General features: G+C 46.3%; 1 protein-coding gene across 1 annotated transcript in view; it reads left to right on the top strand.

Moving 5' to 3' along the window:
* The window catches only part of DYRK4 (dual specificity tyrosine phosphorylation regulated kinase 4), a 798,647-nt gene that overhangs the window by 51,328 nt on the left and 723,207 nt on the right, over positions 1-24,112 (top strand). Inside the window, exon 2 of the mRNA XM_086939068.1 lies at positions 16,606-16,740. Coding sequence (XP_086795194.1) covers positions 16,606-16,740 — 135 coding nt within the window. The remainder of the gene's footprint in view (positions 1-16,605; positions 16,741-24,112) is intronic.

Raw genomic sequence — 24,112 nt, 5'->3', positions numbered from 1 at the left:
GTTTGCGCTAGTTCCTTATAGTACCCAGCAGGATTCTTACGCGGATCTGGCAAGGCCTGCTTCACTGCTAACACTTCGGCTCGCTTCCATGGAATGTGTATCCACACTCTCTGGAATTGGGCCGGAGCAGCAAGAATACCATTCGGTACATCAGCTTGCACAGCTTCGCGCCAAATTGGAGGAACCTCCCTCATTGGATATTGGCGAGTCTGCTTCGTACTACCTTTCTCTAAGTCTCTCGGTGAACGAAGTGATGGATCATTTCTATAACTTAAAATCAGTTCCATTGCTTCTTTTATATTTTGACCTACTATCATTCCTGCAGCAAACTCTTTCTGAACTTTAATTAAGTCTTCTAAATTAGATTCAGAGTCATCTTCTTCTAACTCATCACGTAAAAGAGAGCACATCTCGTCAAAGACATATCGTTGCGTTGGTTCATTCCACTGCATAAATGTATCTAGTACATCTCTCGTGCTATATCTCCTACTCTTCGATATCCATCTGAGAGCCGTGGAATCTAATATTCCCCGTTCCTCAGTACTCGGAAGCTGACTACGTCTTTGTACAGAGTCAGAAGTAGGAGTCTTAATTAAAGTTTTATAGAGAGGAGACAGGATGCTAGAGACAGAATCAGTGATTCTTCGACGAACAGAAAGCGGAGTCAACATACTGGCAGATGCAGAGAACACAGTAGCAGTTGGAATAGATAGCGGAACAGTAGGAGTATCGAGGAAGATAGCTTGTGGAACAGTAGGTGAAAGCGATACAGGTACAGGTATAGAAGTCGGCAACCCAGGAAGAGGAGGTGCCGTAGGAACATTCACATTGACCACAGGAGGTACAGGAGCTTGATTCTGAGGGGCAGGAGCAGGAATACCAGGTTGTCCAGCAACCGGCAATTGAACATTCGGTACAGGTGGAGTCGTAGCACCTTGTGCATACGGTGGAGGTGACCGTAACAAATAAGACAACAGAGGATCGTTTTCGGGGTCCTCCAGTATCTTAGATGTTTTCGATGGCAAGGCAGGATAGCACTTGTCAATCGCTAAATTATGCTCTCTAATGGCCACCTCTATGGTCTTCTCAGACTCGTTAACTTGCAGCTGTTTAGCCGCTTGTTCTAAAGTCAACTCTTCTTGCTCTTTCTGTTCTTTCTTCAACCTTTTAATTTCTGTTTAGATTCTTTTCGCCAGTAACGGAAAGAATCAAACATTGCCGGCCGGGCTTTCTTCCTAAACAATTTCGCTTCTAAATTATCGAGGATTTCGGGTTCAAAACTACCATGTAGTGGCCAACTAAGGACACCATCCTTTTCCGTATAGCGGACCCATACCTCATTATAAGATATAGGACCCACACCATGCTTACAGTACAGATCATATAAGGGAGTCCCAATCGGAGGAACCAGACATGAGTCCTCCAATCGTGAATCACTGTTGCAACCAAAACAAGACAACATACAATTTCTCCGACTTACCATTTTGAAATCCGGAACACAGAACAAACAAAACACGAAACAGATATGTGCACCTGAACCAAGAACTTAGGCCTACCAAGAACGAACTGATGTATCGATACCCAAACTAAACCAAATAGATTATCGTAACCAGAACAACCAGTGATAATCTTTACGAAACCAAACCAAACCAAGAACCAAAAAGGATTTTAACAACCCTCACGAAGTAACCAACTAGCAACCACTAAATACTTAACTGAGGCACTGAAGACGTCACCAAGGAGAAACCCGTCACGTTTCGCCGTACTAAGGACTGCACCTCGGGTCCAAGACAGGGCGACGGTCAAGGCAACGGCCCACTGCAGCCGTCCTGAACGGGAACCCTCGTGGAAGAGAACTTCGGGCCACTTTTGCGATATGCCGGGATCGATGAAGTGGGGCGCCTCCCTCAGGAATCTTCACACGAAGCTTCTCGAACTCTTCAGGCTTTTGGACCGATACCGAATGACGTCGCCCCACGTGGGTGCCAATTGGAGTTCTGGACTTTTTGGTTCCGTCCAGAGGTGTCAGGGAACAACACCCGAAGACCCCGGAGTTCCACCTGTCTTGGTGCACAAATAAACAGAAACACGGGCTTCTCGATGGTGGCGTCAAAGACCAAAGGTTTATTACTGCAGGGACACAGAAGTCACAGAAACTACGCATGGGCAGTATCTAGGAGCCTGTTCGATTTGTACAAAGAGGGTTGCTCCTTATATACTGAAAATTGGGCTTCGGGCAAATTCTTCACATGTTAGTACATTCCCAAACCTTTGTGTCCTAAACAATAAATATTTGGCGTTGCACAGGAATCGTCGACAATATCTGATGACACAACATTACGAATGAGAGGTTTCCACTTTTCCATCATAATCTCATGTCAACTTTTCATTCAGGACCCGGACCGCCTCATCGTAAATTTCGTTACCTCCCCCTAATAAAGGCCCAGAAGGAAAGGAGCAGAGCCAGGTGCAGAAGATAGAAAAGCAGGATAAGAGATGTTTGTGGGTTGTAAATGGGCAAGGCTACCAGCTTCGGCCGCCTAATCGTGATCAGGCCAACGGACACGAGAACCAGTTCAGCAGGGCTGGCCTCGGGCAGAGGAGGCAGCCTTTGTCGAGTCATGCAGCTACAGCGTGATCTGGTCTAAGGTGCACGTGTCACTAGAGAGGTGAATCTCCGGCTAAGGCTACGTGTCCTTAATTGAAATGAAGTGATCAGAGGTTATTGCGTATGTGAGGGCAAGAAACACAAAATGGCTGACATGATCTAAGATGGATGCCATGGGTAGATCAGAAATGTGTTGGTTACAGGAGTACTCTTGCTCGTAGCGTAGCGAAAACACCAGGATATGCTAAATGGATCATTTGCGGTTCGCTGATACCAATATTATGTATTTCCGACAATATTGAAAACACGGGTTCAAATCGTCACGGAACCTCATACCTTCCCATTTAAAAACTAAGCTTATACAATGTAATAAGGTAATCCCAATTTTATCCTATGGGGGATATGGGCCGTGCAGTAGTGAAAAAGTAATAAGCATTTATTTGGCTATTTGGGGGTGGTTAGCACTTAGGCCTCCATAACGTTTGTTCTCATAAGCTATCTATGCCCAATTTGTGTCCCCAGATCCTGAGGAGTCTAAAGGTACCCTGGATTTGTAGATTCCCATCGAGGTGACTGAGAAATTAACCAAGATATAGCTAAATGTTGTGTTTATGGGGAAAAATGGTTAAAGAAAGTGCTGCAGAACAGTTTTTTCATGCAAATGGCATCAATGAGAGGGTTTGTAGTGCGAAAGTCTCCATCTTCCAAACTTTCAGGAACAGGCAGACTTGAATCAGAAAAGCAAATTTTTAACACAATTTTGTCATTTTACTTGGAGATAGCCCATTTTTTCAATTTTTTGTGCTTGCAGCCGCCTTTCAGTTTGTGGTGAAAACAGGTGTGTAAGCCATGGTGGATCCCAGAAAGCTATTCATTTCTGAATACTAGGCAAACATCCAAATTCAGCCAGGGTGGTCATTTGTGTAGATCTTTCTAAGTTTTCTTATAAAAAGTAGCAGTTGGATTGAAAAAGTAGTGCAATTGAGTTGACAAAAACAGCCATTTGTCTCTACGTTTTCATCTGTAACTTCTTTTAACAGTAGCAGATATTTGAGAGCAATATACTGTTACTTCTCCTGAACTCCTCTGGTTGCAGGGAAATATATAGCTTGTAGGTTCTTCAAAACCCCAGGGTACTCGGAGGCAACAACCAAGCTGCTCTTAACAATGGTTTTTCATTGTGTACCAACTATGCAGCATTTATTGTGGTAAATTATAAAGAATGGCAAAAGGGTACGAAGAAAAACTCTGTATTTCTGAAATGTACACCAGACACTGAGTTTAGGACTAGTGGTTGTTTTGTACATATCTGAATTTATGAGCACCCCATACTGGCATATGTTTCAGAGGGCATTATATAAAATGTCTTCTGTGTTACACACTTGCATACATTTGAAAGGCAAAAACTTAGAAATATTCAATTGGTAATAACAAATATTCTACTATTCTGTATTGCACCTCAATTGTGTGGCTGGGCCTGGGCCTTGCGCCTGTGACAAAAGCAGCCCCCCAAAACGTGACCTAGGAGTCATCATATTTCACCCAGCAGAATGCCTGATTTTTAACAAGGTGTCTAGCTGTGGATTTTGGGCCCCAGCACAGCCAGCACCTAGCAAAACATACCAAAACAGCTAATTTTTTAAAACTAGACACCGAGGGAAGTCCAGGGTGAGGTGACTTGTGTGGCTTTCAACAGGTTTCTTTTTAGATAGAATTCCATGCAAAAATCAAACTTTGCCTAAAACCACATTTTTTTGCATTTCCGTGAGGAAAAGTCAGGGAATCTGCAGGTAGCCACAAATATCCTTCCACCCAGAGTTCCCCCAAGTCTCCCGAGACAAACAGTGCCTCACTTGTGTGGGTATGCCAAGTGACGCGACACCAAATGGGCGCCAAATGCACCATAGACACATCACATTTTTCAATTGAAAAACAAACAGTTTTTTGCTGTGGGTAGCTGTGGAAATTGGTTTGATCCAAGGAGACCAGTTCTGCTTTGAGATATAAACAACCATGGGGCATATTATCAAAAGTCAGAAAACTGCCGCCAAAGCGGCGATAATGGGCTTGATAATATGCCTTGGAGAATTCCAGTAGAAGCCCATGTTCACACCAAAACATGGACTTCTATTGGTATTCTCAAGGGCATATTATCAAGGCCATTATCGCTGTTTTAGCTGCAGTTTTCTGCCGCTAAGCAGCAATAATTTTTAACGCCGTTTTTGATAATATGCCACCAAGGTGGGCTGGTGGGGGTGCAATTCAGGAAGAACAATGCAGGTTTGTTCATGATCATAAATGTAGTCAGTTTTCCTAATCCCGAGATACAAAGCCCATTATATATCCTTGGGGGTAATTGCCTATGCTTTTCGATCCTATCTGCGTTAAGTGTCTCCTCAGGACTGGGAACTGGATGCCTAGCTTTACAAGTATGGAAAATGCAACACCCCCAGAAAAGAATTGTTAAAAATAAAAACGTTTTCTATTTATTTTGCATGTACTTAGCATGTGTGATAAAGGAATGTATGTCTTTGTCCTGCAGTTTTATTCCCGCATTGAATCACAACGCGGTCGTTACAACGACTGTGTTGTGATTCCGCATACAATTACTCCGCAAGTCAGAACAACGACTTGCGAAGGGGGAGCGCTGGATGTTGGAATAGTATAATTTACTATTCCTACTCCAGTCTGTGCGGACAGTAGCGAAGGTGTTGGATTTTGGTGTGCGGAATCACAACGCATACTATGCTACGCTAACAGAGCATGCAAAGTTTGTATTAATTCGCACTTCACAAATTGCACATAGCACAGTACCAAATCTGTGCTTAAACACATAACGTAGCAAGTAAATCAACAACATCCTCAGATGCTTTGAAAAAGCAATTTTACATGCGTAAAAGCATATAACAAATTCACAAAAGTGAACTTTTACAATGAAAACATTAGGCAATGAGAGAGCTGATGATTTCGGGGTGCCCCCTAACCTAGGGGAGGACCAAGCAGATGCCTTGAACACAAAGAGCATAAACAAAAAGAACATTTTGTTGAACTTCAGTGGTGGTCCCATCCCAAGCACAGTTATTGGCAAAAAAACAATCCCAACCAAAGGCCATGCAAAGCATTATGGGACGATATTAGCAGTGGGCAGTGAATATTATTAAAGTATCCAATATCATGAATATTATTAAAGTATCCAATATCAAAATAATTCTACAAAGAGCTGCAGTTCACCTAGTCGTTACTAGATGTCCCTCATGAGTCAAATGCAAAACCATTGAAACCCTTTCATCAAGCATTTGCATTTGACTCTTGAGGGACATCTAGTAACCACCAGTTGAACTGCAGCTCTTTGTAGAATTATTTTGATATTGGATACTATATAATATTCACTGCCCACTGCTAACCTCATCCCCTAATGCTTTGCAGGGCCTTTGGTTGGGAATGTTTTTTTGCAAATAACTGTGCTTGGGGTGGTCCTAAGAGGATGGGACCACCACCAAATCGTTCAATAAGATGTGCTTTTTTGTTTTCAAGGCATCTGTTTGGTACTCCCCCTAGGTTAGGGAGGATCCCAAAATCATCACCTCTCTCACTGCTTGCTAATTTTTCAGTTTCACTTTTGTGAAAGTACTATATGCACTTTAGCATATAAAGATAGAGATACTTATTTAATCTTAACTGGCACTGTGTAGGATGCTATTTGCAATTTTCTCACAGTGTAGACAAGTTCAGAGTGTCATCAGCTACACTATGCAGGCTACATGTACTACGTGAAGTTCGAAGTATGCTTTGTGAAGCTATGTGTAGTGCTGTTACACAAACTGCGTCCAGGCCTAGTCTTTTTAACGACCATGTTGTGATTCCATGCGGGAAAAAAGTTTTGTCATAAACGTTGTTTACCATGATAAAGACATGCATAGTAAAGACACCTGCATGGTAAAAGCATACATCTAATTTGCACGCTTTGTAAAGTTACTCATTCCACCATGGACCGTGTATTCACTCTTAACATTGAAAATGGATCTCTAACTGCACATTTACAAAACTGGCCTGATTATCCTTTATTCCTTCTAGTCAATTTCCGCAATCAGGTACACCCACACATCATACTAGAAAGAATGGTCCTCCCATTGTCTTTTTCTGCTCTGTTTTCAGCCCCCCTTACTCAAAAAAACAAAAGCCCCTTTTTAATTCTATAATTAAAATGTACAATACAATATTGATCTGACTTTAGTGACAAGGCGAAGTTTGATCTGGATCACAAACAGTAGTCTGTATCAGAAATGGACTAGAGCATCTCCAGTGTACATAGGAAGGATGTTATATTGCAATAAAACACGCAAAAAAGTCCCACCTCGCCAAGCACATCCACAAGGCTCTGAACTGAACAAGAAAGATCTTTAATACATATTAGGAAATGTTCGTCCCTAAAGTACTGCAACAATCCCCCTGAACTGCTGGGCAGTCAACCTTTCAACAATCTTCCCACCCACCACGTTACTTATCATTTGCACTTTTTACCCCATGCCAGAAGAGAAACTGATGCTCATGTAATAGGGCTGCGATGTAAAATATCTTAACCAGTGCAATGTAATAATAACATCAAAAGTGTTTTTTTTCTTTTTACAATGAATGTAATAAATGCTTATGTGTCTATTCGTAAAAAGCCTTTATGAGATTGGGAAGTAGTACTAAAAGGGGCATATTCACAAGGAGCTATCGCCGAATTAACAGCAGCCAAAGTAGTGTTAAATTTACCTCCCCATTCACAAGCTGGTGTTAACAGCCCACAGCACCATTTTACCCACGATAGCAGCCACAAAAAACATCACCACAGAAGACCCCTGCAACTATCGCTAATGAGATGCAGAGTAGGCGTTCCGGTGCAGAAAGCCGCAACAACACGACACCTCAACATTCACAACGACCAGCCATATCGTCGATAAGAACGCAAAACTGGTGATAAGGCACGTTAGCAGCAGGAAATTAACACCTTATCTGACCTCTTGTAAAGTCGGACGTCAGCCTGCACCACAAAAGGGAGCCCAGACCAGGGCGTCATCGGAAGGGCAACAGAAGCCATGGAGCCACTCATCATGCAGCCCGGACACCCAAGAGTGCCACAACACCCAGCGCCACAACCCCAGAACCCCAACCCCCACCCAGAACACCCCCCGGACCACCACAGAGGCAGCGCAGACAAAGACAGCGGCCCCTCATGAAACGCACCTGCCTCACGGACCCAACATCTGACAATGTCATTGTCCACTACAGGCTGAAAGGGACAACCATCCTACGCATCCTGACCATCATTGCCTAACAGTCCTCCGGCACCAACACAGCGGACAACCAACATCCTACCCCACACCAAGCTGCTGGCTGTGCTGCACCAGTCGGCCCCTGGCACACCTCAACCAACACCCACCAGAACAGGAGGAGGCTCACAGACAGCCAGATCCAAGTCCCCCACACCTGTCCTGGACATCCCCATCACCCTGGCACCCCAGTTCCCATACGTCCAACACAATGCGCAGGATCCGCTGGAGACCAAACAAGGATCATACGCCATAGCCGGATGCACGCACACGTTTGGGGCAATCCACAGCACACATGTTCTACCTGTGCTCCCGGGTGACACTGCACACAATCACCGCAACAGGAAGCACACGTCAAACATCAATGTGCAGGCAACATCAGAACACCGTGGGACCTTCACCAATGTCGCCTCCAATAAACACAGCCAGGTTGCATGATTCCTCCATCCTCCGACAGTCCATCAGCAACCAGCATTCCCAGGATGGCAATAAGGGAAATGCACAGCCCCTTGGCAAGTTCCAAATTAACACCCCACTCACTACTACTCCACAACCATGCAATTCACAACTCTGGCAATGCACACGTCACAAAATCACAACCAACAAGCACAACAACATGCCCACCCACCAGACGACAGAACAACTTACAATGGCAGCCTGGGCAGGCCATGAACATAAGCCATCAACGGCATGGTACCTCAGCCACACAGTAGCCGAATGTGGGGAGAGGTGGCAACCAGGCTTGTGTGAAGGATGCAGTAGAACCATAATTAGGAAAGTACACAATGACAAGAGTGGCGGAGATGTGCTGGACAGACCACAGTATGTAGAACACACCCATATCCACGGCGACATACACCTCTGGTGTATGGAGTGTAGTGGACAGTGGATGCAACTATGGCCTAGATGTATCATCATTCCTATTTGCGATTTCTTAATAGCGATTTTTACCGAATCGCAATTTGAGAATTATTGCAAGGGTGCAGGGGTGTCTCATGGACACCCTGCTGCACCCCTGAAACTTACATGTGTGTGCATATGGCCACATACATGCCCTATGGGCATGAATGTGTGTCACATGCCACCCTCAAAATTGCCAAATTTTGGTTTTTGAAAGGATTTCTCAAATTAACACGAACCTCAAGTTGGTGTTAATTTGCGATTCCTTAACCTGAATTTGCAAATTAAAAAAGCTTCATACATGTCATTTAAGGAATCGCAAAATTGCGATTCCTTAAATGCTTAAGCAAAATAAGGAATCGCAATTTTTTGCAATTCCTTAGTTTGCTAATTTCACATACATCCCAAAAGATGCAAAATGTCCGTTTGCGATTCGTAAAGGCCGAAATTCTGCGAATTTCGGCCTTAACGAATCGCAAAATGCTTGATACATCTAGGCCCAAGTTACCCCATCCAGTGAGGGACCTTGCATAAATGTTGCCTGTTACGCCCCCGTAAGTGTGAGCAGAGTGGGATGGCCCGGCGTATGCCAGGCCAGTGTAGGGGTGTAAATAAAAAGCACGAGTTGCCTGCGATCCTGTGCGCCTGCCGTACCCCGGTCTGCTGGTCCACGAACCTGTCAGACTCCCCCCTGTGCAGCCAGGCCACACTGATCACCTGCTGACACCGGCGTGGGTCAAGGAGGACCCACCACATGCCTGTGTAAGCTTCAAGCCTGAGGCCCGCGACCCTTCCAGCCTCTCAGACCATCGCTGGCCCCCGACGCTAGCCCACATTACTCCTTTCTCATTCACATATTGCACCGGCGTCCTCTTCGGCCCAGTAGGTCTCATATGTAAAACTGTGTCCTGGGTCCTGATTCGGGCCAGCCGCCACAGCACCAGACTCCCCGATCAGTGAGGCATAGTTCCATATGGGCATCATGCGACATGTGGTGCCACTAACCCTGTTCAACGCCAGCCGGCGACACGTGGTGCCACTAACACTGTTCAATGCCAGACAGCGACACGTGGGTGAGGGACCAGGACTACCCGGCGGACCAGTAGGTCTCACATCCCAGCACCTAATCGTGAATCAAGAATGGCAGAGTCCACATCAGTGGTCGCACGGAGAGGAGTAAGAGGAAGATGAGGCTCAGTCCGGACGAAAGCCAGGTCACAGTCATGGAGGTGACCGAGCGTGTGGTGCCACTGAACCTGAACTACACAGGCTGATGGGGCCACCAACCTATGTCAGCGACACTCAGTGAATGGCCCGTGCTGACCGCTGCCTCCGGCCTACACTGCGGTCCAGTAGGTCAATGAGTCTTGATTTAGCAATGGCAGAGTTCATATCAGTGACAGGCATCATCGCGGACTGCATTTCCTCTCAGCACTGGTGCCACTAAGTCTGTTCCCTGACATTCATGTACACTCACTGGTCTTACATTGGTGGCGTCTGAGTCTATGGACTAGGGGCTAGTTTTCATCCTCATGTGGCTGATATTGAATTGGTGGTGAAAACAAGGCTTGCGCTTTCTACCCCACTATTTGCTGCTTTCGGGTAAAATCAAACCTTCCGCATCATGCCCTGGAGGACACCTTCCACTGTCCCCGCAACCCTCCGCAACATACACCTTGGACATTGATGAGGACCCGCTCATGGCCCATCTGACTGCACCCCAAGTCACCGCCCGTGGCTGGGTGCCTGTGCCAGCCACAGTGCATCCGTAGCCACTAACACTTTGCCCAGGACCCCTTCTTCTGAGATATTGGATGGACCCTGAAGTGTTGGGCTTGGGGTTAGCAACGCCATTTCTCTGTGACCCTAAGCTGTAAGCAGCCTCCGGGCCCAACTGCGTCCCACCAGTGCTCACACTCCAAAGCGAGTCTTGACCGGCAATATCACAGCAGGAGGCACATGCCACCACCGCAAGGACCACCTCCAACAGCCATCTGCCAGAGTCGAAACGGTGGTCCTGACAGACTTACGGAGTTGCTCAGACATGTCGTGGAGGCCTTCATCGGCCTGATACCCTGTTCAGCACTCCAGGTGCCAGTGACTCAGTGCACTGCAGGCCATTATCCGTTGCTGATTGAGTATTGTGCTGTGGAGCGGTTGTGCAGCTATGTCACCTCAAACAATGTGGGGGCCCTGAGACGTTGATCGGGAAGATGATGCAGGTTTAACACACCCCACTGCATCTGCATCAGGAAAATACCGAAGGGACACAATCCAAGACTTTTTCTGTACATGAGTGTGCTCATCTCTAGTGTCCCAACCCCAGTGCACTGCAACTCACGGACACTTCTGTTTGCATGTTGGCTGTCCTCTGGACTTTCTCCGGCTCACTCCATGTTGCTCAGCAGTTGACTCTGTTATGCATGTGTTTTCTGTTTCCGTTGCACTGGTGTCCACTGTTCAAGTGGTTGCCAGCACAAGATATTCCGTGCAGAATGGCTTACACTTACCCCACACACATCCCTCACAGGCGTCACCGTACATGTGCCCTGCCAATAAAGGGGCCAGGCACGTGTGCCCGTAGCCAGTTTAACATGATATATGCTTGTGTACGTGTGGTCTTATATGCTTGAGGGCCCTGGGCCCTACGACATTACATTGTGATGTGTACATAAATGTAAATTGATACTTGTATTGTGCACTACTCACCCGCAAGGGTCTCAAGGCGCTTGTACGAATACCGCTGTGAAAACCCATCCTGGCAGTCCCTGTGAGGCGTCCACTCCTGGGCACCCCCAAGGTGGAGGCCAGGCATCCTTAGCGTTGTGGGGGCCGTTGTGGAGATTAAGCAAGCTATTGCCCAGAGTTGCAGAGTGGGACTCCATGATAGGAATAGGCACAGAGGCGAAATTTATCAGGTCTGTGGAATTTTTTTTTAGCCCAAGACCCGCTGAGGCGGGGAATTGAACCCTGGTCCCGGGCTATACCTCTGCATCAGGGTCTGCCGCTCTAACCATTGAGCCACACTTCTCCACATCAGGTGCAGACATGTTCCCGAAGGCAGCGGGTTGGAGCTTGGACATGTAGCTTTGTCGTCACCCACTCAGTTCATAAGGGGAGTGGCCAGGGCCGTCGTTCGCAGAGCCAACATGGGTGTGTGGCTGCAATTTGAGCGCCACTTGGTGTGGTTCTGCACTGTGAATTGGCATCTGCATGTGTCTCTATGGCAGTGTTGGTCTCTCCTTAGTTGGGTGTGGGTGGTCCCTGAAGGGTGATAGACACCTACGTATGTGTCTTAGTTTGCATTCCATGGGTTTGGCCCCCACCTACATCTGTTGGGCCACCTCCTTTTGGCATGCTGTCACCTGGCATTGGGGTGCCATGTGTGGGTGGGTGAAGTGTTGTGAGCCAGCTGTGCTTGCAGTGCTTCCTGCTGTGTGGCCTGTTGCAGGCTCAGTGTTCTCCTCTGAGTAGCTTGGCTTGCCGGGTCCTGGTAGGGGGTTGCGTGGGATATCCATCGGCTGTTGTAGGGCGGCGGTGGCGGCGGTGTGGTGGTCCTCTCCAGCATCACAGATGTGTTGTATTCTGTGCTCTGCTGAAGGTGTTGTGTGCCCCACTGCAATGTGAAGGGGAGATGCATGTTGACATTGTGTTGACATGTATGTTCGGCGCATTGTGCTGGTCTGCATGCAGACTGTATGGCAATGTACATTGTGACTGTTTGGGAGGTTCTGTATTCTTCTGCGGGACAGTGTACATTTGAACTACATGACGAATGTGAGGTCGTACGCGTACATTTCCATTTCACAGTTACCGGCTCTGTCAGACGTAGTAGGCATGTTTCTGTGCATGTGCGGAGCCAGTTGTGTCCTCTGTACTGCACTGTCGGCTATGCGCATTGTACCAGGTTGTCGTCAATGTGGGTTTGCTGTTCGTGCTATATGTGTGTGCTGCAGTGTGCCAAGGGGATCTGTGACATGATCCTGGGTAATTGTCAGTGTTCAGTGTGCTACACCTCGTTGTGCATGTGTGCCATTGTGCCCATCTTCCCCGTTGACCCAGTCCCTGTTCGTTGCACATCCTGTTGATGTTATGTGAGGTCCTCTCGAGCTGTGTCCGTACTCCCTACTTCTTGCACCGTCTCCACACTGATGACTGTGGCCTGGGTTTCCTCCAGCTCCTCATGTGGCGCTGGACTGCCACCTACTGTCGCCGTTGCTGCCTTCCTGTTGGCAGAGGGTTTGTGCCTGTTTTAGGTTGTCACGTCATGCCGGCACCTATTGGACTCCTCGATTGCCCTCCTTGCCACTCCAACTGCATTCTAAGTGGTCTGCTTGTGGGTCAGTTGCTAGTAGTCTTCTGTTACCTCAATGACGTGGTCTCGTTTTCCTGCGTTTTTCACACCTTCTTCCGCTCCCTCTTTTCCTTGGCCTTCCCCGTTGTTCTTTGCTGGTGGTCTGTGGGGGTTATGGGGTTCGAGTTGGCCTCTGCACTGGGTCAGGGTGTGTCCATGTTGCTACGTGCTTTGGTCTGTTTCTGGTGTGTTGTTTCTGTGGTTTTTATGGTGCATTGTCCCCCCAGACGTGTGGGATTTGCAGGCCTATGGCTCGTTTTTGCTGTTTTTTGTACTGCGGTTGGCCTCATCGCATGTTTTTAGCATTCGCGTATCGCATTTTTGCGGCATGGCGTTGATTTCCACGCAGAGATTTGACGTTATCTGGTGTCTATCGCCTGATACTGCCGCATTCTGAATTCCACGTTGACAAAGGGTTATTTTCCCATGATAGGCTGCGATGTTGAAAGTTGTGTTACTCTATTCTTGCGGTAGTTATCACACGTTCCTGTGAATATACCCTTTGGTGTATTCTTTTCCGTTCTCTTACACATCTTCGTGAATCAGCCGAAACATCCAGCTCTCAATTAGTAAAAGTGAAAAAATGGCACAGACCTTTCTCTTTGTACTGCTTGTATATAACTATTCCGCGATTTTTCCCATTTATCCCAATTTAGAAGCTAATGATCCAATTCCCTAAGGCATTTAAAAGTACATAAATTAGCAGTCCAGGGGACATATTATCAAGAGCGCTTTAGCTACAGGAAACTTCAGCTAAAGCAGTGATAAGGGGCTTGATAGTATGCCCTAGAGAATTCCAATAGGTTTGTGTTCCTTCACACCAGAACCTGGGCTTCTATTGGAATTCTCTAGGGCATATTATCAAGCCCCTTGCGGCGATAATGTTATAGCTGTTCTTGATAATATGACCCCAGGAGTTCTTCATTACACACTTAATACCCATGTGAATAGGTCCCTCAGTGTCTATGGAACTAATGACTCTCAAGGTGGAGCATAGTCTGAGCACCAGTTTTATTGCACAAGATTATTTGTACTTTATATAACTTTTACAAACATTTGAGATTGCTTCAATCAAGGGATGTTTCATATTAATGATCTAATCACCTTGTCCTATTAATTTGCTGTAATTTTTCTTTCAAAACAAATCATTCACTATCTGTATACATTGTGTTTTTACCTATACAGGATATTTCAGTAGTGCCACACAATTTCAATGAAATGCTGGCACAGTGTTCAAGTGGTGTATTAGCAGTATGGGCAAAATTTGGTGAAGTGACCATAGAAACAAACAACTTTCAACTGCCAATCCTTAGACTAAATCTAAGAATCCACCCATGCAGTTTATAGCATGGGAAAAAAATGCTAGCTTTCTCCAATTTTGTTATACATAAAAAAAATGTTGTGTCAGCAACATTTCTACTCCACAGACAGGCACCATCAAGGAAGAAAGCCTGTAGCACTTCCACATAGGAGCTCTAGATCATAAACCTATATGAAAAAAATTATAGTTACTAAAGAAAAATTTGCCGAGCTTGCTCTGGTAATATGTGGGGGGTTGTTAGCGAAAAGCTTACCCTCAGCCGTAACCAAGGATCTGGAGGGGGGACTGAAAAATGTAAGTAATAAATGCATGAAAATAAACAATAAATAAGTGTGCACCCCCTGGGAACTAATCAAGGTGCCAACCAAGTACCGATGAGACACAAATGTGATTCTTATTAAGCAGCTTTTTCTTTTATTTGTTAAGGACTAGATACATATGTAGCTAAAAAGAAAGAGAGTCAATCATTCAATTGTGTATGTATTGAAAATGAGGAACAAGCCTATGTGCACTGACTCGTACCCAAAAGTGATGCATACCTGGACAAATCATCCCATACAGTGTATTTGCCTTGAGGGTGGCCAGATATCTCAGACTGGTCTTGTCATTCATCTGCACCAAGGCTAGTCATTGACCACCTTGAACCTAAGTAATGTTTTTTTATTGTTGTTTCTAGGCATATATTTCTAATTGTTGTGACCTCTAAAGTTGGACAGTAACTGTTTCAAAATATGGGAATCCTATCCGAGGGCATTGGGGGGAGCTGCAGTGGTCCAGGGGACAGCTGTCTGCTCCCCCGAATGTTTTCTCAAATGGGAAACATGTTGTTTGGAAAACAGCACCTTGTTCGGGAAAACGGCTGGTTTAAAAGAATGTTTACAAGTTAGGAAAGCAAATACAGGGGTTGTAATCTGGTGTACCATGAGACCACCATCCCTACATCAACATCTTGAACAGCGGGTCACAAATTAGGACCTGCCTAATTATTATTCAATAGGCAGGTCTTTTTTGACTCCCCTACTGCTGTCTGTTAGTACATAATAGATATGGAATCATTCAGAAAAAAATATTTAGGTTATGGTGTGGGTGACATCTCCACACTCGCACAATAAATGTATGCAGAAGTCATACATTTATTGACACATCATACATTAGTGGCCGAAAAACGATTTTTCTAATTGAGTCCATAAAGAAAGCTGTTGTATATTTTAGTAGTCATGCCCAGATTCTACTTTGGCATGCTGGGTTACCCTTGTTTGTGACTCCCTTCTATTTTACATGTTGCGTGGTAAATTACAACCACCCTCCAGTTGGTGTGCAATTTACACATCCCTGGTTTTCTGGCCGCTACTTCTGTCCCACCCTAAACACTCGGACACTGCACCCAGCTACTTGACACGCTTTGAGGACATACAGCCAACAATGCACATCTTTCGAATTCGAATTGCCCTATTATAGATGTAAGTTCCGTAGTAATGGGGAGGGGGCTGGGAATGGGTGATGGAACAAGGTGAAGGAGGGAGGTGATGGTGGCAGTGGAAGGTCCGCAGTAACCCGTAGGTAGCATCAGGCAGGACATTGCCTAGGCCATTGTGATAACCGTGATATAATTGTATGCAAAGGGACCAAATAAAAGAATTAATGGACACCATTACGTGTCTCAGAAAAGGGGTCATGTGTTATAAAATATATCCATTGGATCCTGCGACATAGTAAAACAAACCTCTCATCTGTGACCTCGTGCAAGAGTTCAGCTACTGATTCGCCACATTTGTGTGCAATCGGTGAGGTTCAGTGCCTTAAAATGCAAAGTTTTTTAACATTGGGAGAAGCTGACACCCACCGTTGCCAATGGGAGGTGAAGGGCCCGCTTTGTGTAGTTCGTAAAGGATTGTGCACCAATTCTTCAATAGTTTGTTGTAACTACATTTAAGCATTGCTACTCTGAGCCGTTGTCGTAAGACACCAAGACTGAGGACCACTCCTCCACTAATATTATTGGGGTGCTTCATTTATTGATATGTACATGTCTTAGAGTTCGTTACCTCAAAACGTGACATTGTGAAGTTACACACCACTGTTTTTTGCTTCTATTCTTTAATTTCAGAAATTCAATTCCAGTGTTAAACCCCTTCCTCTTCTGGATTCCCAAGACAAACATGGTTTCTTATTAAATTCAAAGTCGCATCAGCAAGGCAGTATTTTACCACTAATATACAATAAAAATGCGCACAATTCGCAGGTAAGAAAATTGATACTTTTTCATTTTCCTTTATGATTATAGTTTTATTATATTTGTAATAAGCATGCTTTGCCCAGCACATTGCAACTTTCATATCAAAATGTTGCTGTAGAAAAAGAAAAATATAGAAGCGTAAATCTTTTTATTTTTGTGACCTTTTTTTGTAGCCCTAAATTAGTATAATACGTTGTGATGCCTTCAAAATTCCAGTGCGGCTGAAGGGAGTGGTTAAGGTGGAGCTGTTCATTATGGTGGAAAATAATGCCAGTTGTTAATCTTAATCTTACTTTCAATAGCTGACAAAATAAGTTAAATAGATTTTCCACCAGGCCATGCATCATGGCACTAACCAGCATTCATAATCTCTCATAAATCTAAACTAGCTTCTTGTGTATTTTTAGCGAACCCATTTTCAGGGAGTTTTATTGTTTTGTTTTAATATTCATTTTTATTCCCTTGTTCCCAAATTCAGACTTTTCCCTTTTTCTGTGTTTTTCCAGATATTTCTTTGCCATAGTCTGCGGACCACAATTCCTGGGTCCTTTTAGGACTCGCAATAAACAACTTGAGTTGTTCGCCAAGATCTATTTCATCACTAACACAACCTGCAGAACACACAGCATACAGCACACAACACAGACATACACATAGACATATGGAAAGGGCCCTTGGCCAATCCTCTGCAACTACTGGCTGGTTTGGGTGAACTACATGTAATGAGGAAAGATCATATTATAAAGTCAACATCAATGTGACCGCCCTACCTATAGAGCTGCTTATATTAAAATACTTTATTTGTAATTTTTCATGACATTTTGGAAAAAGACTACGTATATTTCTTTCACAAGGAGGTCATTATCCTAGAACAGTACACATATCAAAGGGTACCATTTAATTATTTTTTTTGTTCAGTTTAAACTAAAACGGTTTACACTTTTGCACATTTTCAGCAATGGTAGATTAAATACATCTCTGCAAGAACAAGGATAAACACAGGAGCACATTCAGTCCATAGCGCGTGGCCTCCTGATCCCCGGGCAGTGCGGGTTAGGGAACTGGGCCACCAGCTCTCACCATGTACCATCTACTGGTAGGCCCATTATGTTACCATGTCACCCAAGAATGCCAGGACTTCGTTCAATTTACCGTCCCTCCTGGAGTGTTGAACATGTTGTTCATCTGCTAAAGCCCACTTAAGGAGATTGCGTTTCCAATCTGCCTTCCCTGGCCTCGGAGCAACATCCAGTGTATCGCAACCCATCTCTGTGCCAACACCACACCCAGGGCTAACATTTGCACCTGCATTTTCAAATATTTACACCGAGATTACATCCCCAGGAGGCACATCCGAATCAAATCCTCTGGCGCCACTCTAACCACCCAGGATAGTATCAACATCACTTTCTCCCAAAAGTCTGCTATTTTGGGGCAGGTCTGCGTCATATGAAGAAAGTCCTCTGCGGGAAGTACGAACCTTTCACACATCGCAGGGGTAGCCTGATATATTCTAGATATCATAGCATGTGTTAGGTAGGTTCTGTGCACATAATGAAAGTGTATCTGCTTGAACCTATTGCTGGGCGACACTGCCGGACCTGCTTGCCAGCTATTTTCCAGTCGTAGTTAGTTATTTCCTCCGGGCAGTCCTTCCCCCAGGGCTCTTGAGCTTTGAGGGGCTTCCATTTCAAGCATAGGTTCATTTACCTCTTCATTCCCCAGTTTCCATACTTTTGACTTGAATACAGAAGAAATGCCGGTATGTGATTGTTCAATAACATTATCCAATTCCTCGACATCTGTCTTCTATTGTTAGTATCTTGTCCCTTAATGTGAGCCCTCATCAACCTCTTGTTACTTTCCTGCTCTTACCTCAACCCAGTACCATGCTGGTTCCACCTGGCGTTAGCCTATGAGATCCCATTGTGTCATAGATTTATGATGTTTACCGTCCACCATACCGGTCCAGGAAAGACATGGCTTGGCAGTTCGGGTTGGGCTGTCCCAATGAGGCACAGGGTCAAGGCTGATTTGCATTTAGCTGCATCTGAACTGGGGTGGCAAAGTGAGCAAAGTCAGCTAAAGAATAATGATGAATTCAATCCAGATCTGTGACTGGGGGTGAGTGTTTGAAAAGTTTCAGCACTCCACCCATCATCTCCTTGTGATGGCTTTGTTCGCCCTAAGTTGTCAGGGTACACCCAGACATGGGCCCCTTGCTCACTTTGCCACTGGATTTAAGCTAGCCTGGCTGATGAGGGCTGTTAGCCCGAAACCGGTCCCGGAATGCTAGTTTCCGGTCCAGGGAAGACATGGCTTGGCAGTTCGGGCTGGACTGTTCCCATGAGGCACAGGATCAAGGCTGATTTGCATTTAGCTGTATCTGAACTGGGGTGGTAAAGTGAGCTAAAGAATGATGATGAATTCAACCCAGATCTCTCTACTGGGGGTGAGTGTTTGAAAGGTTTCACAACTCCGTCCATCACCTCCTTGTGTTTGCTTTGTTCGCCCTAAGTTGGCAGGGTATGCCCAGACGTGAATCTCTTGCTCACTTTGCCACTGGATTCAAGCTAGCCTGGCTGATGAGGGCTGTTAGCCCGAAAGCAGTCCCTGGATGCTTGTTTCTGGTCCAGGGAAAACATGTTATGTTATGTTAGGTTTATTTATAAGGCGCACAGATGCTCCAGCAAAGGAGCGTCCTGGCGCCCGACAAGGTAGCAACACAACATAACTGATCAGAACAGAGGAGGGAAAATTCAGGGAAACAGGAAAGTTTTTAAAGCACGACGGAAAGAAAGCAAATCCCTAAGGGCACGCATCGCAGGGGGCAGAGAGTTCCACAACGTTGCGGCACTAACTTGAAATGAACGGCCGCCTGCCCTGCAGCGCTGGAAGCGGGGGACAACTGCAAGTTCTAAGTCCGACGATCTTAAAGCCCGGGTCGGAACATAGCGGGACAGAAGATTGGCAAGGATCATTGCAGGGGATCCCTTGAGGATTTTATAGGCTAAACAAAGGACCTTAAACTGGATCCTTTGCGCAATCGGAAGCCAATGCAGCGTACGCAAGGTATTAGCAGTAGGGCAAAATCTGGGAAGCCCCACCAAGGCTCTCGCTGCAGCGTTCTGAACACGCTGTAAGCGGGTGATCTCCGATTGATTAAGGCCTGCTAACAAGGAACTGGCATAGTCAAGCCTTGAGATCACAGTTGCTTGAACCACAAGTTGCCTGGTGGTGGCGTCAAAAAAATTGAGTATGGGCCGCAGTCCGCGTAGAATACCAAAACAGCGGGCCGCCGTGCGTTTGGTGTGACAGACAAAAGAAAGCGTTGGATCGAGCCAGACCCCAAGAATTTTTAGCTCGACGACCGGGGTTGGCGTAGGTCCCAGGTCCGCCGGCCACCACCTGTCTCCCCAGAGTTCCGTTTGTTTGCCAAAAACCATCACCTCCGTTTTGCTGGCGTTCAGCTGGAGACAGTTGGACGTCATCCAGCTGGCGACCGCCCATAGTCCTTTCTGGAATCTGGGGGCATCCACATCCGCATCCCCGCTGATCGTGACCGCTAGCTGGGTGTCATCGGCATATGACACCATGGTCATGCCCCATTGCCTGACCACCTCAGCCAGCGGTCTCACGTACAGATTAAAAAGCGTGGGACTCAGCGAGGAGCCCTGTGGGACCCCCAGATCCAGAGGATGGAATTTGGACTGGTGGGGCGGTACGGCCACGCAGAAGGAGCGGTTGGCAAGAAAGGAACGGATCCACTGGAGAGCAGTTCCCGTGACACCAGCTTCCTCCAGACGGAGCAGAAGCATGGGGTGGGATACGATGCCAAAGGCAGCGCTCAGATCTAGTAGCACAAGCTCCGCCGTTTGACCCGCATCCAGCATGGAGCGTAAGTGCTCCACCATATACAGTAGAGCAGTTTCCGTGCTGTGTCCAGCCCTAAACCCATTTTGCGTACTGTCCAAGATGTTTGCTTGGAGAAGATGGTCCGAGAGGACGGCGTTGACATGCATCTCCGCCACTTTGGCAGGCCACGGGAGCAGAGAGATTGGACGATAGTTCGCAGGCTTGCCGGCGTCCAGCGATGGTTTTTTAAGAATGGGCATGACCATTGCCTGTTTCCACTTCAGCGGGACCACGCCGGATGCTAATGAGATGTTGATCAAAGAGCAAACCGGTGAGAGGCCATGGGATGCTAGATCTTTAAACAAAGCTGGCCGTAAAGGATCAGCCGGAGACCCTGACTTGACCTGCTGGGCCATTTTACTAAAGGTTTCCGAAGTGAGAATAGGAAAGGATTGTAAAACCTCCAGAGTGAGAGGCTCAAGAGGTCTACCTTGAGGAGGTGCCGCCGAGGGGAAGGCTCTGTAAATAGCATGAACTTTTTCCAAGAAAAAAGCCGCCAAGGTTTCACAATGTGCGGTGGAGCTCTGATGGGTAGAGTTCACCTTTTTGGCAATAAGATCTTTTAGGGCTTTAAAAATAGTTTTGGAGGGGTTAGTGCTGGTACGGAATTGCAGGGCGTAAAAAGCCGCGTGGGTTCTGCAAACTGCACGGTGGTAATGTTTAACAGTGGCCAAATACAAAACTTTTTTGTCACTGTTATAGGTTTTGCGCCATTCCCGCTCGGCGCGCCTGCAAGTGTTTTTAAGCGCCCGTAAAGAATCGTCGTACCACGGACTCGGATCCCTTGACCCACATTTACACGAAACAATCGGGATTAGGGAGTCAAGGGCCCGGGTGACCCACTCACAAAAACAATCATAGCCCCCTTCCACGGTTTCAATTGGACCCAGCGGATCGGTTGACAAAAGATGGAAAAAGTCATCCAGTTTCAGTTTATTCCATCGCCGTCTAGGGATAGAGCACACTATGGGTTTAAGTTGACGCTCCAGCAAGGGGCACTGGATGCATACCAAATAATGATCGGTCCAGGCCAGCGGAGATGGGGTAGAAATGCTGACTTTCTCTAGATTAGTAAAAAACGGATCTAGGATGTGACCCCCTACATGGGTAGGCTGCAACACCAGCTGAACCAGCTGGAGAGCTTCAAGATCAGCGAGTGAGCTGAGGACCGTTGGCATGGATAAGTTGTCGTAATGAAGATTTAGATCACCGATGATGGAGAAATTAGAGCAACCTGTTGCCAAGGTGCTAATAGCATCAGGGAGGGCCTTACTAAAGGCCACATCGCTACCCGCGGGGCGATATATCAAAATACCCGAGAGAGCAAAATTGGGCGTGATGGTGATCTCAAATGACGCACTTTCACAGCCTGTAATTTTTTGCCCTTGCCACACACACGGGTAGCACGACTTAACTGCGAGAGCTTTTCCCCCGCCTCTAGAGGCTCGGTTAAGGGTATACACCGAGTACTCAGGCGGGAAGGCCAAGTTGATAATGGCCGTATCAGAGTCTTGAAGCCAAGTCTCCGTCAGGAAAAAAGCATCCGGCGTCTCCTTGCCTATCAGGTCAGAAATGTCTTGATGATGTTTGACCATCGACCTGACATTAAGGTTCCACATGATGAAATGAGGGCTTACGCAGTCTGTTTTTGCGGCAGAGACATTACTCACAAGTGTAGATGGAGCGGGAAGTTCCAATATCCCGCAAACACATGAGTGAGGTCCACACAGTGGATTGACCCGCGGAGCGTCACAGGTTCTAATACGGTGGCCAATGGCCAGCAATATATCCCTGGGGTAGCACAACATTATGTACTTTGCAGCATCCACTGGCGAAAAGACCAGGCCCCAGCCCTGTCCTGCGCGTCCTGGCGCGGACGGGCGTAGACGGGCAGGACTCTGGCACGACTCCGGCCACGCGAGGACATGCCCGCTGCGCGATCCCGCTGCGCTGGGGGAGGAGCTTTAAGTAGGTGTTCCCTCGCTGGCTCATGCGCATTAAAGCGCAGGCAGATAGAAGCGCCTCAACCCACTCACCCGACTCCAAGATGGCGACCAGAACAGGGCACCCACCCCAGGACCAGACCCGCCCAAACGGCGGTGCAGGAGCCGATTACCGTGCAAGTAAGAGGAAATTAAAAACAGGGGTTAACAACAGAAATTAACGCAAATATTAAACAGGGTTTTTAAAAATGCGAGTTACAGCAAAAGCGTGCGAAGCGCTACAGCAGCAGTCAGCTACCTTGTCAGGGGGAGGTATCCAAGGGACTCGCCTTAAGTAGGTGTTCCCTCGCTGGCTCATGCGCACTAAAGCGCAGGCAGATAGAAGCGCCACAACCCACTCACCCCACTCCAAGATGGCGACCAGAACAGGGCACCCACCCCAGGACCAGACCCGCCCAAACGGCGGTGCAGGAGCCGATTACCGTGCAAGTAAGAGGAAATTAAAAACAGGGGTTAACAACAGAAATTAACGCAAATATTAAACAGGGTTTATAAAAATGCGAGTTACAGCAAAAGCGCGCGAAGCGCTACAGCAGCAGTCAGCTACCTTGTTACATGGCTTGGCAGTTCGGGCTGGACTGTTCCCATGAGGTACAGGGTCAAGATTGATTTGCATTTAGCTGTGCCTGAACTGGGGTGGCAAAGTGAGGTAAGGAATGATGATGGATTCAGCCCAGATCTGTGACTGGGGTGAGTGTTTGAAAAGTTTCAGCACTCCGTCCATTATCTCCTTGTGTTTGCTCTACCTTGCGTTAGCCTATGAGATCCCATTGTGTCATAGATTTATGATGTTTCTCGTTCACCATACTCCAGTGTACCCAAAGAGGGGCTGGATCAGACAGCTATGACAAGCCTATTTCTGAGGGATCCGAGAGTCTTTCTACCATCTCTATCCATACCCCAATGTTCTCTTTTGTCTTCTTATATTCACTACCGTTCACCCTATTCTACTTCTGCAGTTTTTAACCTTGGATAATATAGGATTCGGCCTAAATACAATTACTAACACTGTTCTCAAGTTAACTAACAAGAGTTACTTATACACTTCTGACTTAGTACTGTTAAAAACATTTAAAAAAACATTTTTGTACCCCTCACCCAAATTAGGCGCCGTGCTACATCATATGAGTACTTCTTTGCAAGATGTAACTGGTACTAGTCGGGCTTACCCTGAAAGCAAGTGTATAATGCAATGTAAAGGGTCATGAATAAGTGTAAATTTGTATTATGAGTAAGATGATTAATATAATTTTACTAAGGTTGAATCCTATCTTATACAAGGTTAAAAGCTGCAAAAAGAGAATGGGGTTAACAGTAGTTGTTATGATACCTCCTCCTTTTCCATTAAACAGTTAATATGATTCTGCCTTTCTTAACACGTTACAACATCACTGGGCTTTCATCAGGTCCTTGGTGAGCCCCCATGCATTCTCGTGGTGACAGCCACATGGAGCCCTTCG

Source organism: Lissotriton vulgaris, chromosome 1_1 (genome assembly GCF_964263255.1).
Source record: "Lissotriton vulgaris chromosome 1_1, aLisVul1.2, whole genome shotgun sequence".
NCBI classification, from domain to species: Eukaryota; Metazoa; Chordata; class Amphibia; order Caudata; family Salamandridae; genus Lissotriton; species Lissotriton vulgaris.
This window is presented reverse-complemented; position numbering and strand designations above follow the sequence as displayed.